The sequence below is a fragment of the Neovison vison genome, chromosome 3, assembly GCF_020171115.1.
Source record: "Neovison vison isolate M4711 chromosome 3, ASM_NN_V1, whole genome shotgun sequence".
NCBI lineage: Eukaryota > Metazoa > Chordata > Mammalia > Carnivora > Mustelidae > Neogale > Neogale vison.
The window spans coordinates 180,360,268-180,375,772 of record NC_058093.1 but is presented as its reverse complement, the minus strand read 5'-3'; the positions used below and the strand labels follow the sequence as shown (position 1 = coordinate 180,375,772).

Genomic DNA, 15,505 nt, shown 5'->3' with positions numbered 1-15,505 from the left:
TGTTTTGCTCTTGTTTTTACTTTTTTGAAGGGATAAAGCACCCAAGAAAGCTTAATTTGATGCTATAGCAAGCTGAGTCTGATGGACTGAATTTTGCATAACTTTTTAAGTATTCAATTCCAGAAAGTCATTAATACATCAAGGAATATGTGATCTTACAGGTTAGAATCTTTTGGCAATCCAAGAACCATGTTACCAGACTGAGGATGAAAGGTGCTTCGGGGAGGGGGTCCTTACTCAGCTCACTCAGTGATGAATCCCAATGTGATGAATAATAATGACTAGCGCATTGCAGGTGTTAAGTAAATATTTGTTGAATGTTGACAGATTCAAAGAATGAATGAGATAATTAGACAACTGTCTGAATATTCCGTGCCAAAAATACTACTCACTAGATACACATTGAAATTTGAGGAGGAAAAAAATTCCTTTTCAACCCTATAGTCTTCTTCTCTTCCTCACTCACTAAATCTTGCATAAGCCCTGAAGTGGGAATAAATAGGGAAGGTTTCCCTAGCAAGAAGGAAATACACCTGAGGAACGCAGCCACAGAGGAAACTCCCAATTCCTTTGTCTTTTAACCCATCCTCTTTCCCAAATGTGAAACTGACCCTACATAAATAAATGCGGTCATTTTTTCTATTCTCTGGGCCATCCCGCTCAAAGCGCATATTGCCTCTCCACCCCCCTACCTCCCTCCTTCTCCCTGCCTTTCATAGGGGAACCCACAGAAATGACTCAGTCCTTAGTCATGGTGTCTCTGTGAAGATCAGAAACATCACAGTTCCCAGTTTGCAACATATAAACTAAGTGTTTATAGGCTCCATGAGCTTTCCCTGTTTACACACTACACTTCCTGTTAAGTTTTCCTAGCACTGGGAAGCAAATTCACTAAATGTGGCCTCTGCTGGAGGTTATGATGTCTTAAGGGGACCACATCAGGTATAAACATACACTAATGTTATGAGTTATCAAATGATAGCTATGGTTATAAACTATCTTTACATTTTTACTATTATGAAGAGGTTTACAAAGAAGTTTGTTTATTTATTTATTGTTTGTTTGTTTGTTTATTGGGGTTTTTTTGCATAAGATAAATTTGCATTTTCTTACCCATCAGACATGGAACTTGTTAAATACCCATTTTATAGAACTCGAGCGTGAAGGTACAAGCAAAATCCTTTAATGAAATATAAAAACATATAAAAATACAGAAACAGTTGTCGAACCGTGCAGGTGCTTTTACATGATAAAATGCTTCTTATTCAATACTTCTTAATCTACTCTGATAATTACACCACGTACTACAGTACAGAAAGTGAGAGAATACAACAGTGCTAACAAAATGGACCAGGTTATTAAGTGATTACTTAATCAAGGATGCTTGTGCTCAAAGTAGCAATCCTTATGCTAAAGCTCAAGAAAATTTCCCATTGTTAATAGAGATCAATTGATAGGAAATGAACCACACACCAATAAAGAGAAACCATGTGGAGCACAGTTTCAAGCTAGCTGCAATAATCTGGAACATAAACGTCAACTTCAAATACAAAAATTTAAACGGCATTTGGTCTTTATTTGCCCTAAATATGTATTTCTAGAGCCAATCTCACAGCCTTAGAGTAGTTATCAAGTCAGCTTATATAAAGCTCCAGAATGTATTTAAATTTTTTAAATGTGACTAAAAATAACCTTATACATGAAGATACAGAGAAACAAACTTTACACACACTCAAGCATTGATTAAAAAAAAAACAGAAAAAGTAAAATTTTAATTAGAGCAAATTTAGAGTAAAAATTTCAGTCTTTCACTTTCATAATTTTAAAAATCATATTGATGGGTTATTTGTTTATTAGAATCACCAAAGTCCCAGAAGGATGATGGTATTAAACAATAAAGAAAAATCACAAAGCTTTTTCATAGAAAGCAAATTTATGAGAAAGAGGAAGTCCCTAATCATCATGGCTTTTTCTTACTGATTTTAATGGTCTAAAGTTTGGAAAATATATCATCTGAAAGTAAATGAAAATATGAAATAGTACTTGGGTATTAATAATAACGATTCCAGAAGCAATAACTATGTAAACTGAGTTCAAGGCAACAATCACAGGCTGATGGCAAAATGGTCTAAGACAGGGATCAGCAAAAATTTCCATAAAGGACCAGACAGACAGTAAATATCTAGGCTTAGTGAGCCCTACAGTGTGGCTTGAAACCAATCATAGACGATATTTAACAAATACACAAGACTCCACACCAGTAAAACTTTGTTTATGGACGCTGAAATTTGAATTTCACGTGTCACAAAATATTATTATTCTTTAGATTTTTCGTTCAACCATTTAAAAATGTAAAAACCATTCTTAGCTTTTGAGCCACCCGCAAAACTGGCAGCAGACTGGATTTGGCCTATAGGACATAGGACACCAACCCTTGGATTAAGGCATCACAGAACCATCCCACACACGGGAGAATATATTCAAATATACATGTGAGAACAAATCCAACCATATTGTAAATAAAGGTGTAAAGAAATCAGCCCCCAGGAGGCACTGGTTGTATCTGATTTTGTTACCCATTTACCCTGACCAATTCATGAAACTGGTTTCTGTTTTAGACCGAGATGGCCAGCTTTGGAATTTGTTTTTGAAATAAATAAATCCTCTAATGTATGTTAATGCCAAAGGAGGAGGAGGCGAAAACCCTTGTAACTAAATAGTACTTAAAGCAACTCATGGATGTATTATCCATACATATTGGAAAGTCTGTTTTAAAATCGATACCACAGAATACTATAAGCAAAGTTTTTAAGATGATATTTCCTTATTTCTCCTTTTTTTAAAGTTCTTCTCTTTTTTAAAATATTTATTTATTTACTTGAGAGAGAGAGAGAGAGAATGAGAACATGAGCCTGGGGATGGGGCAGACGGAGAGAGAAAGAAGCAGACTCCCTGCTGAGTAGAAAGCCTAGACAAGGGAACATGGGGCTGGATCCCAGGGCCCTGGGATCAGGACCTGAGCCGAAGGCAGATGCTTAACTGACTAAGCCCCCCAGGCACCACTATTCCCTTAGTTCTAACAATGAAATTTCATTGAGAATTTAACTTCTGACTATAGGTGGAAAGGTCAGCTGAGCACCAGCCATATCCTTAATAACACAGGAGCTGTTGACCTTAAAACACTGCTGGTCTATGCAACACTTAATAATTAATATAGGATTTAGAATGTTCACTGTATTTTTTGTAACTCTCTTTCACAAGTACATAAGTTCCTAGAGATTCATTTCTTATAAACTTTCACCCCCCAACAGTAATCAGTATCATGATTAGCATATAGTAGGGCTCAAAGGAATTTTTGAATGGCTAAATTTTGTTTAATGAATAGGAATGGGAAAAAATAACATTATTGGCAGTTCTTTGTTATGGGAGAAATTAAGTCTGATGGAACAACTACCAATTTTCAGAAACCTCATCCGGACTGATGCCCACTGACATTGTCGGAGGAAAGAGGAACTGGACTGCTAGTCCTGCCCCAACTCCCTCCAGACCTGCCAACATCCAACCACCCCTACCTCCCCACAGTGACTTGTACTCTATTTAAAGGCCAGGGTTGAGGGCACACCTTTTGTAACTACCAAAAATCAGATGAAACTGAGACACATATTGGAAGAAACAACATTGGGAGAAGTTACAAAGGCCTGATATTAATCACCACATATTCAATTAGTCAACAGAAGTAGAGTAAATTCAAACAAAATGTTTAAATGCCCCCACTTCATTTTTCCAAAGGCAGAAAAGCCTTCAAAAACTAGATGCTGTGAAGTTGTTTCCCCTTTGTTCTTTCATTTACCCAACTGACTGTTCCAGGATACAACTGGTCTTTGATCTTTATTACCATTTTTATAATGGCCTCTGCTAAGAGCCCATCTTTTCTATATTCAGAACTGGACAATTTTGTGTGAGATGTGATTATGGGAAATCAGAAAGAAGGAAAGGATGAGATGGTATTAAGAAATGATACCTCCTCCTCCTTAATAGAGGAAGGTAGGTCATCATGTGACAACAATGGAACCAGTGAACACTGAAAATGATACTGCAATATTGGGGCTCCTTTGTAAAAGTCAGTTTTTCTAAGATAATCTTCAAACTGAAGGACCACAGTAATTAAATCTACTACTTAATGTGAAAAATTACAACTTACTTTTTTTTTTTTTAACCCAAACTAGAAGATAATAAGAAAAGCCTGAGAGCTCTCTCATGGCGAGCTGTCCCAGGATTAAACCTGGGCACCCTCCCCACCATCATGGCCACAGCCATCCCCAGCCTTTCTGGACACAGGCTAGATCCCCAAGAGAGAACAGGCAACACCCAAAAGGCCTTTTGGGGTGAGAAGCCTACTTGGGGAAGGACAGCTCTGCATCAGTGAGCTCTGCCATGCTCCCCTTCTTTGTCCCCACTCCCTGGCAAGCATGAAAGCAAAGAGCTGGAATTTCTAAGAACAATAAAAATACCACTGATTCAAGCACAAGTTGTATTCAAAACCACACACACATACAGAAGAATGTCAGCAGAGGGGAAATAACTAAAAGCTAGAAACGTCTGAAGTCCAGCAAAGCTACAGTGCCAAGGAGCTCAGTTTTCCTTCTTTGAAGTCCTAAGGAGATAAATGTGGGAAGGAGAGGGAGAGAACATGCGGGGCATGCTAACTGTTAAAGCTTAGTGAAGAATGACATTGAACTCTACCTCCTACTTAAAAGTTACCTTTACAAGATGACTTGCTAAATGCAATTATCGCTACATTTGTGTGCATTAACAAAGAACTTTATAGTTACAAAAAAGTGCAAAAAATGTGTTTTACTTAAAAACCAAATCAGAATAATGTTTTGCCATTTGAATCCTGTCTAGGGCACACTGTCACCCCTTTGTAACATGAATTAGCAAATCTAAACTCTTAGAGTGCTGTCCAACACCACCACCTGCAAAGGGTGTCCAGTAAAATGACCTGACCAAGTTCCAATGTGATTAATGCTGAATTGTCGCCTCCTTCCCATTCTTCCTTCAAAATAAGTAGAATTTTTGCTGGTGTTCAATGGAATGAACATCTTTCACTGATCAGAGAATTTATTAAGGACTTCTACAGAAGAAGAAGTTATCTACATGCATGCATCACCATCTTCTCTTTGGTGCCAAGTGGATCCCGGAGGCTGACAAGGTTAAAGTTATTCTCCAAGGTCTCCCATTTGTGATGGAGGCTTTGTTACTTGGATTCCCCAGCTAGAGTTCCACCTACTAGACACATTTGCCAGAAGAGACATCCATCTATTTCCCATATCTGCTGCTTGGGAAAGGATCAACTGGGAAATGCCTATTAATCTAGCTCAGGTGTGCCCAAAGATAAAGGAAGTACACTTTAATTAGACTTTAAAGGAAGCAATACAAAGGTGAACTCTTTGTACTTTGTAACCAGTCCCTTAATTGTGTTATTCCCACTAGTTAATCACCTTGGGCTGCCACACTCAAAGACCAACACCCTCATTCATTCAGCCAATGCCCAATAAATATTTACTGTGATTCAGACTCTATAGTGAAGCTTTGATTTTAGAAAGAAAATTTAAAACTACATGCAAACCTGATGGCATCCATGGATCAGAAGTTGGTTTGGTCAAGGTGTTCACCTGCTCCCAGTTGAAGTCATCATCTTCAGCCTGACTATATCCACAGGTGCTATATGGCTCATCAAAAAGGCAACCACCTAAGATGTGAAAGAATGAAAAGTAATGTAAGTGAAGAGCAGACCTCTGGAAGAAGCTATGATGATTGCAGGTAACTATAAACCTACTTGATACCTTGTTGAATTTGATTTGACCTTTGTGTCCAGGTACCATGGATCTTGACCCTACTGTACCCTAAATGCTAAGTGCTAACCAAGCTGAGTCTTAACCAGGCATTGTCATACTGTTATGCTACACTGTTCCTCCAAAGAATCCAATGTGTGTATAATCCAAGTGAAAGTAGACCTAAGCAAATTTATAATTCATATTTTCCAGATTTGCAGGAATTTGGAATAACTGATCTTGTGTTCAAAACTTTAATGGGATTACCCTAGGTATTCAACATGTTTTCAATAGAAAAACACAATAATGTGTCCAAAAAAATTAAAGGAGAAACGCTTTCACCATAACACTGGCGCAATGTCAGGGAGAAAAATGCAGTAGAGACCATGAACACAGCTTGCAAAATATTTTTCTAAGAATTATTCTTTTTTTTTTCTAAGAATTATTCTTAATCTAAGATAAAATCAACTTTCACTTTAATACTTTGAAGATTTGAGTCTTGATATTGAGAGATTATAAATTTGTGTATAGCCCACACAATTTTTAAAGGCAAGAATAAATTCAAAGCTAACCATGCAAACATCTGCTTAATTCTGGTGCTAGAAATGAAGCTACTTAAAAAAACAAAGAATAAAAGAAGATGCAGTTTTATAAAACAATTCAGCTGTTTCAGCATCCTGGGGCACATTGACGATTTTAAGTCCTACCCACATCCTCTTAAATATCTCTTATTACTTTGAGTTATTACAGTATTAAATCTTTCCACCAGTTTCACATTGTGAAAGGGAGTGATTATATTGATCATATTATTATTAAAATTCTGATATGCATTATATAATGTTATTACTTATGTTAATTAAAGCTATTAATTATAATTACTTTCCAATGATGACAATTAAGGGTTCTGGTCAAGAAAATCCAAAAATAAGAGTATTATTGCACCGTGTCTATACTGTATGCCCAGGCAGCAAGAAAAAAAATAAAATAGCAATTGTACAAACTCAGAGGTAGAGAGAAGTGTTAGAGGTCACCTGGGCCAGCTTCCATCCCAATGCTTACAAAAAATCTACAATCTTCGAGACAGCTAGACAGCTCTGAACAGATAAGGCATTCTGAAAATTCTGAAACGCATCCCTGCCTTTTAGACAATTCCCCCTTTAAAAAGGCCCAAACTCTGCTTCTTCAAATGTATACACATTTATCTTAGCTCTACCCTGTGAACAAATGAACACAGGGCTATACATAGATCCTTACTAAACCCCATTTCATTGTTTTCCATGCATTACTCTAGCCTGTTGAGAACTTCTGGAATCCGGATTTTATCATTTGGGTGTTAGTCACCCTACCTAGACTTAGGTTATCTGCCAATTTGATGAGCACACATTCTCCATCTGCATCCGAATCGTTGATTAAAAAAAAAAATTTAAACAGGGCAGAGTCAAGGGACCTCAGACCAGTTTAGAAGGTTTCTCCCAGCTTCCTAGCTCTGTCTCAGTTGTTAGCTCCAGGCGTGATGGTGAAATTAGTGACCCTGGACACCATCTTCTCTGACACTTTAACAGAACTGGTCAATTAAACATTCCACTGAGAGCAGAAACTCATTACAAAGATATAGCACTAACTCAATATTTCACCTTGACAACAACTGGTAATTTATACTTCCCTCCTACTCAGCTTCAACAAGTTCAGAAACAAAGTGGATTTGTTTAAGAGCACATAAGACTAACAACTTTCCAATTTGGGGTGAGGAATGTTAGAAGACTGTGCAAACATCAATGGGAACTATTTCCCCTTGGTTGCAAACCCTAATTCTGACATAGAAGATAGTGTCAGTACAGGAGGAATGGGCACAAACAACAGTAGCACTAATAACATTCAGACAGAAAGAAACCACCATGAATTTTGAGAGAAAATTGCCCCCCTCCCCACTGGAAACCTAGATAGCACTTTGATGAAAGTCTTGCAGAGCAATCTTAAACAGTGAAAAATCAGTATAGGCAACCACAGAACAACTCAATGCTGGTTAAAGATCTGGTTTACAAAACAACCACTGGCACTGAAGATATAACCAAACATAAAGGCAAAAGCAGGCATGGCTGACAGCAAGCCCCAAAGACTAACATGGCTGACAGCAAGCCCCAAAGACTAACACAATGCTGGTGCAAAGATATAATCTCCCATTACATAAAGCTGTTTTTATCACTTGAAAGGACACATAAAATGTATGACACAGTTCTTTCTGGGTCCATGTAGGATTATCAAACCACTGGAAAATGGGATAGACTATGAATTTCCTATTGCTGAAAGATATACCCCCCTGCACACCAATTTTCCGAGCCACCACTGGCCTTCATCCAACAGATGTGAGACCCTAAAAATAGCAAAGTTGGTTTATTGAGCTAAAATGAGATGAAATTATCGTGTTTACATCTGAATTTAAATAACCAATTAAAGGGAGAATGATTAAACTTTGGTTTTCAAGGCAGCTTTGTGCAGTGGTGAAGTGGACAGGGTCCAACATTTGGCACATCCCTAGTCTTCCACAGCTAGTTTTGTGACTGTAGACAGATTGCTTTGGTTCTCTGAGTCCCGGTTTCTCCAGCTATAAAATGGAGATAAACCATTCCTCACGTAGTATTTCTGACAATTCAATTAGATAGCAAATGTAAAGTTAGTGTACCACAGTGTGTTAGCCATGTTCAACCAGTCTCAGTTATTATTAGTTCTGAAATCCTTCTTACAACAATTACCCTCATGGGTTCATTTCATTGTGAATAGCTGGGGTACATAATTGGAAAATTTAAAAATGTGTGTCACAAGAAGGTGAAGAGTCGTGAGCACTGATGCTGGGACACAGGAGCGTTCCTCTAAGGAGCCATGTAGGAGCAAAGAACAGAGGGCTGGGAGGTTTCTTAAGTAAATGTTGTGGGGTCAATGAAGAAAGTGACAAGGAAGCCTAGTCCCCTAACATGCAGTAAAATGAAGCACTTCCAAAAATAAACCTCCTTGATTTTCAGAATAACACAGCTTTTGTACAGGAACATACGGCAACGTGGTCAGCAATACACTTGGCCAAGGTTTCTCCCGAGTTGTCTTACTTGGACTGCTGCCCCACAGCTTACGGCTGGACTATATTCCTCCATCAAATCAAATCAAATGATGTCTCTTCTTTGGGGGGGAATCAGTATTAGATGGAGGAGAGGTGACACAAGCTAGGTGAGATGGGCGGTCTTCACCGTCCATATTCCTTCTCTCCCTCCTTCTTCCCCTCGCTGCCGCCTCCCCCCCCATACACTTACACACTGACACACATGTGCTTGTGCCTTCATCATACATGGGGGAAGACTTTTCCGTAGTGCATTTGAATACCCCATACAAATGTGCTGGGTGAAGAGTGAGGACTCGTGCAAAAGGAAGTGTGTCCACGGATGTCAAATATTTAGGTAGCAGACAAGAGTGATGATTTCTATACAAGACTGATGACAGCATGGCTTACTCCCAGACAGGCAGTGCAACACCATGACATAAACACTAAGTTAACAGAAGCAAAGGAAAATAAAAGTTCAAAAGCTGGGAAAGTAAAGGAAAAAAGGAATAGAAGATTACACCAGCAATAGGCCTAAGACTCCACCACCACTGCCAGGTAATTAAAAAAATGTCACTAGCCTCATTTACTGGCAGTTAGCCACAAAGTTCACTTTGACCTCTGGGGTAGCTAGGGCAAAGAGAAAGATCTCACTGATTACACAGTTCGCAGTATCTATAAGACTATGATGCTAGTACCAAAACTAATAATGGGGGCTGAGTGTGACAAGGGCTTGATGGCTAAAGGCTCCTTTAATCCTCATTCCCAACCTATAAGGTAGAGACTATGATCATCATGCCACATATACAGAAACTGAGCCACAGAAAGTTGGTTATACAGCTCACAGGTCTCAAAGCTGAAAGATCGTGAAACAGAGATTTGATCTCAGGCATCTCGTCTCGAAAGCCCACATTCTTAACACTCTGTGATGGTATCTCCGAAGCCGAAAACTCAAAAGAAACTTGAGCACACCTCATCAGAAATCCAGAGAGAACTGTCCTCCCTGGTAAGAAGCAAACAACGTAAATTAATGACGACTTCTCAAAAGCATCTACCAGAACAAAATGGGTCTTAGGGTCGATTTAGTAACACGTTAGGAAAGCATGTCCCCAGACTTTCATTCAGTAAACTTGATTTTTTGGGAGTTCAGTGCATTCTAGGATTAAAGTTATAATATCCTTTAAAATGGTCTTTATGATTATTCTTTCTCTTGACAAAGCCTTAATGGGTTACCATGAGTTTATGTACTTACTTCCCAACTGAAAATTGCAACTAGTCTCTGTTATGACTCATGTATAGAGCCATGTACTTAAGAAAGCAGATGAAATGGCTGTTGGAGATTCTTTCTCCTTCTCCCCCAGCCCCTCCCTCTCATTCTCCCCCTCTCTCTTTCTAAAATAAATAAATAAATCTTTAAAAAGAAATCAGATGAAATGGCATCACGCCTGATTTTTTTTTTTCTCACAAAAATTGCAGAGTTTAAAAAAAAAAAAAGGTGCATGAAAGCCTATAGTTAGGGTAGGAATTCTGTTGAAAAGTAACTTTGGTTTATAACTCTATCTTAGTCATCTTGGTATTCTCTAGAACTGGTATATTGTAGGCACTCAATAAATGCTTTTTAGAAAAATGGGTAATGAATTCCCCAAGATTCTATGCAGAATTTGGCTACAATAATTTTGGCTGGAATTTTTTAAAAGAAGTATAATGTGGAGGTGCCTGGGTTGGCTCAGTCAGTTAAGCATCTGCCTCCAGCTCAGGTCACGATCCTGAGGTCCTGCGGTCAAGCCCTGCATCAGGCTCCCTACTCATCTGCTTCTCCCTCTCCCCCCCCTCCCGCACTTGTGCACTCTTTCTCTCTCTCTCAAATAAAAATCTTTAATAAAAAAAGTTTAATGTAATATCCACTTGAACAATGAAAGCAATCTCAATATAGCCCCACAAAACACACAGCCCTGTCCTTGTGTATTCCAACATGAATAAGCTACGAATGTGACAAAATCAGTGAACGTGTTCATTTTCTATTATGGTTGAAAACTAAGCTGGTTAAATGTTAATTAGGTCTCCACAAATTATGGCTTTTGCTTTAGAAAAGTTGAACACTTTTTGGGGGGGGCAATAATTAGATAGCAAGGCTAGTTGTCTATAAAGGTTATTCTTGATTTATGAAAATAAAATATTGTCATCTGCACACTGAAGAGAATTTATCTTTCTCCTTTCTCTGGCGTAGCAGAGAATTATTCAGTAGATCCAAGAATAGTTATTATATCATTAAGATAGAAGCTATAAAGGAGAGGATGGTATACTTTTTCCCCAAGGAAACCTTATAGGATCTTTCATATGATTATTCTATGTCATAATGAAGCATCAGGCCTGGAGAGCAGACAAAGGAAAACAAACTGCAAGGGTGAGGGCAGTGTAAATATATATATATATATATATATATATATATATATGTAAATATATATAAATATATATATATTTACATATATATATTTTATTCTATTTACTTTTATCATTTTATTATTGAAGTATAATTAACATTAAGTATTATATTAGTTTCAGGTGTACAATATAATGATTCAACAATTCTATACATTTTGACCCATGAGGGTCATGACATGTTGACCCAGCACACGTATGTATACATTTTATAAACCAAACTTATCTCTCCTGAGATACACTGATATTGTTCATCTCTGTTCTATTTGGTTTTGGAAAATCCTACCCACTAAACTGACTTCAGGACCCTTCAAATGTTGCTACCTGAGGTCTTTAAGGTTTGGGAATGAGAACTATTACCTGGGACTGTTTATATGTCTTGAAGTTACTAATCAACACTAATATATGAGAGGCTTATTAGGGCAGGCAGAGGACAACCTGTGATCTAGAAAGTTCTCTGGTATTAACAGTTACTTCTCTGTGGACATCTGCCGTGTGCTGGCCAGATTCTGCTGAAGGCAACAAAATGGCATTATTTCACTTACTCTTCACAACTAGTATGAGGCTTTCCTCTCAATTCAAAGAAACTGTTACATAACAAAACCATGCATATGTTTACATGTATTATTTGATCTTAAAAACCCTAAAGGCAAGCACTCATATGCTTTATGCCAGCTCTCAATGTATTACCTCTCAGCTCTAAATTCACTTTTCCTTGCTTGCTCTGCAAAACTGTATTCAAGTCCTCTAACTACGTTTCCTGTCCCAGAGGGCAAGACAGTAAGCTTTAACAGTAGAGGGTTCTGGAGAAGCACTGTGGGAGGGAGGGGTAGTCTCGAAGGGCTCCCTGGAAGGCTCCTAAGCCCACAGGGTTTCTCCAGACCCACAATGCAGGAGGCTTCCCAGTGCCCAGCTTGACAGGTGCCTGGCGGTAGGCAGCACCCCAGAGAGAGTGGCTTACACCAGAACCCCCTGAGCAATTTTGTAGTGGAGTGCCTGTCAGAGACATGCCTCCCATGAACAGCTTCCCCTGCTACACCAGAAGACACATTTCCTCGGAGTTCCATCGCGTGGTCCCACAGTAACTTGCCTGCCATCCACTGAGCCCTGGATCTCAGCTCTAGATGGATCTCCTCCATGGACCCTTTCTTCTCTGGAGCATTGCCGGCTTCTCATGTTTGCTATTCCTTTGTTCTTAGAGCTCTCTTTACTCTGCGCTAGCCAATCTCTTATATTCCAATCCACTGTTAGAGTTAATTATTCTTTATAAAGATTTTATTTATTTGTTTGAGAGACAGAGTGAGAGAGAGCATGAGAGGAGAGAAGGTCAGAGGGAGAAGCAGACTCCCCATGGAGCTGGGAGGCCGATGCAGGACTCGATCTTAGGACTCGCGGATCATAAGCCAAAGGCAGTTCCCTAACCAACTAAGGCGCCCAGGCGCCCTAATTATTCTTTAAATGAAACTCTCCCTGTTCCAACTACTGTGTGATTTCTGTCTTCTGACTAGAAATTCATCAGCACACCCCAGTTTTTACAAATGGGAGTGTGGAATGGTCAAATATCTTGCCTAAAGCCACAGAGAGTTAAAGGTAGAGCTAGAAGTTCATCCAAGGTCTGAGTGAAAAGTTTATTCTCTTTCCAGTCTGCATATTTTTACCCTGAATGCACCTCTATAAAGTAAACAACAATGTGTAATATTTATATAATGACTGTTGCCTGATCACTTTGCAAATAAGCTCTTCAAAGTGCTGTTTCTAAGAAGCCAGTGGCGGCCAATCAAATGTTAATTTCATAAACTGACTTATAAGATACATATACATTTTGAATTGCTCTGCCTTTAACAGGTTAAATTGACATATACTCTAGCAATGAAGTTCGTCTTGTTATAATTACAGTCCATTTAAAGTTATTTTGTGAAAAGACGGGAATACTCCTTGAGGAGATTTCTGGAACATTTTTCTCATTTGCTCTAAATACAGAATGACCCCATTTAAGGCAGCCTTTACTAAATGCATAAAGTATTAAATAGGTCTCTCTACAGAGAGGGCAAATCAAAAACGAATGCTCAAGTACCCCCCAAAAAATTAATGTTCTATGTTCTATTGTCCTAAAATGAGTGTAACCTCAGGTCTTTTCCACTTATTTCAAATTAAAACTGTCAGATAAATGGCTATAAATTAATATTTTTCAAACTATAAGCAGAAAGTGAGCTATAATATAAACATTGTTTTAAGCATTTAAAAAAACCTACACCAACATAGCAAAGCCACTGCTTTCTTCTTATAAATCAATCCCAGTGACATCTATGTTTAATTGCCTGCCAAACAATGCAAGTATATAAAGCCTCTTAAACTTTCAGTGCCCCAGTGATGGTGAGTGAATCAGACACTAAGCATTATAGAAATGCTCTTCTACATAATTTAATCTAGCAAGCAGTTTTTACACATTGCACAGGCATTTAAATGGCTAATGCTATGCTCTATTGTAAAACGTGCTATTTGCCGATGGATATATTTTATATAAGTCAAAGGAAATGAGTGGTCTTGTTCTTAAAGTTTCTATGGCTTATTATACTTACTGCGTATTTCATTTTTTTAAAAAAGATTTTATTTATTTATTTGACAGAGAGAAAGAGAGATCTCAAGTAGGTAGAGAAGCAGGCAGAGAGAGAGGGGGAAGCAGGCTCCCAACTGAGCAGAGAGCCCAGATGTGGGGTTTGATGCCAGGACCCTGGGATCATGACCTGAGCTGAAGGCAGAGGCTTAAGCCACTGAGACACCCAGGCGGCCCTGCATATTTCATTTTATATCGATCTATTGATTCCTAATTTTTTTTAAAGGCCTGATTACAACAAACAACCATGCATTTTTATTGACCTTAAGATCTTTTTTTTCCAATGGGTAACAGTGTCATTTCTGTTTGCAAATACAGATGCATCCAAATCATTACGGACATGCCCCAGTTTTCCACTGACAAATAAATACCTTATAGAATTGCTAAAGGATTCATTAAGCCACTCATACAAACTCTCTGTAAATTTGAGTCTTCCTGAATCTAACAGTGGTCCTCTTACTGTCCACACCAATATTGAAAATGACAGTGTGAAAAACAGTTGTCTGCCTCGATCATAGCAACAGGAATAAAAAAAGGAAAACAAAATGATAGACTATCTCCAAGAACTGTCTAGAGGGGAAGACGGTCACATCTAGATACGCATTTATCACTTCATCTTCGGAGCTGCCTGTGTCCTGGCTTCCACCATGGAGCAGTGGTTCTCAGAGTGGATTCTTGGACCAGCAGGCATCACCTGGGAATCTTGCTGGACATGCAAATTCTCGGGCCCCACCCCAACCTCCTATATGAGAAACTCAGGGGTGGGGTCTTGTGTTTAAACAAGCCAGACCTCCAGGAGACTCTCATGCCTACTAAGTTATGATAACCACTGTTCCAGACCGACCTATTTAACCAGACCCTTCTGGAAGCAGCCCTGGGAGTCGGTGCCTTTAAAAAAAAAAAAAAAAAATTCCCAGAATAATCTAATCATTGACCCAATTTTAGAAAAGTGCTCCAGATCAGTGGCTTCAAACATTTTTAAGAAGGTATGATCAGTTTTTGAAAAAGGCACAACTATCCTATGTTTACTTATTTATAAACTATATAATGCAGATTATTATAGACATAGACAGCTGACCTTTTCAAGTGCAAACTATAAAGTAAATATAAATTGAAGTTCAAATATTTTCTTCCAAGCACCAAGGGAGTGTACTATACACCTCAAAGGGGGTGCGGAGGTAGCCTTTTGGAGATCACGGCTCTAAATAACTCCTTTTAGTCATAAATATCTCTCAGGTGACTAAGGGCTAAAGAATAACCCTGCTTGATCAAAGTGTTGAATTCCATGCTCTAATTTCATGCTAAGAAACCCCCCATCTGCCATTTTTCCCCTAAGTAGAACTGCGCAACAAGAGTAGGTATCCTAAGTAGAAAATGATCCTGGTTGTTGGTCAGAGAAACCCAGGAAATTAATAAAAAAACAGAATTTCATTTTATGCCCCGTAGTGCTCCTGCCAGTTTAGCGTGATTTACAAATCCATCTCTCCATGATTTTATTAGCACAAAATCATTATCTGAGAAAGCCGATAACAT

At 38.5% G+C, this 15,505-nt stretch overlaps 1 protein-coding gene across 10 annotated transcripts in view; it reads right to left on the bottom strand.

Annotated features, from left to right (window-relative positions):
• The window catches only part of PTPRM (protein tyrosine phosphatase receptor type M), a 780,862-nt gene that overhangs the window by 582,053 nt on the left and 183,304 nt on the right, over positions 1 to 15,505 (bottom strand). For 9 of the 10 annotated variants that reach the window (XM_044243376.1, XM_044243377.1, XM_044243378.1 and 6 more), the window contains exon 2: positions 5,630 to 5,752. In XM_044243376.1, the coding sequence (XP_044099311.1) occupies positions 5,630 to 5,752 (123 nt within the window). Of the gene's footprint in view, positions 1 to 5,629; positions 5,886 to 15,505 lie in introns of those variants that run through there. The other variant, XM_044243375.1, reaches the window with a different exon arrangement.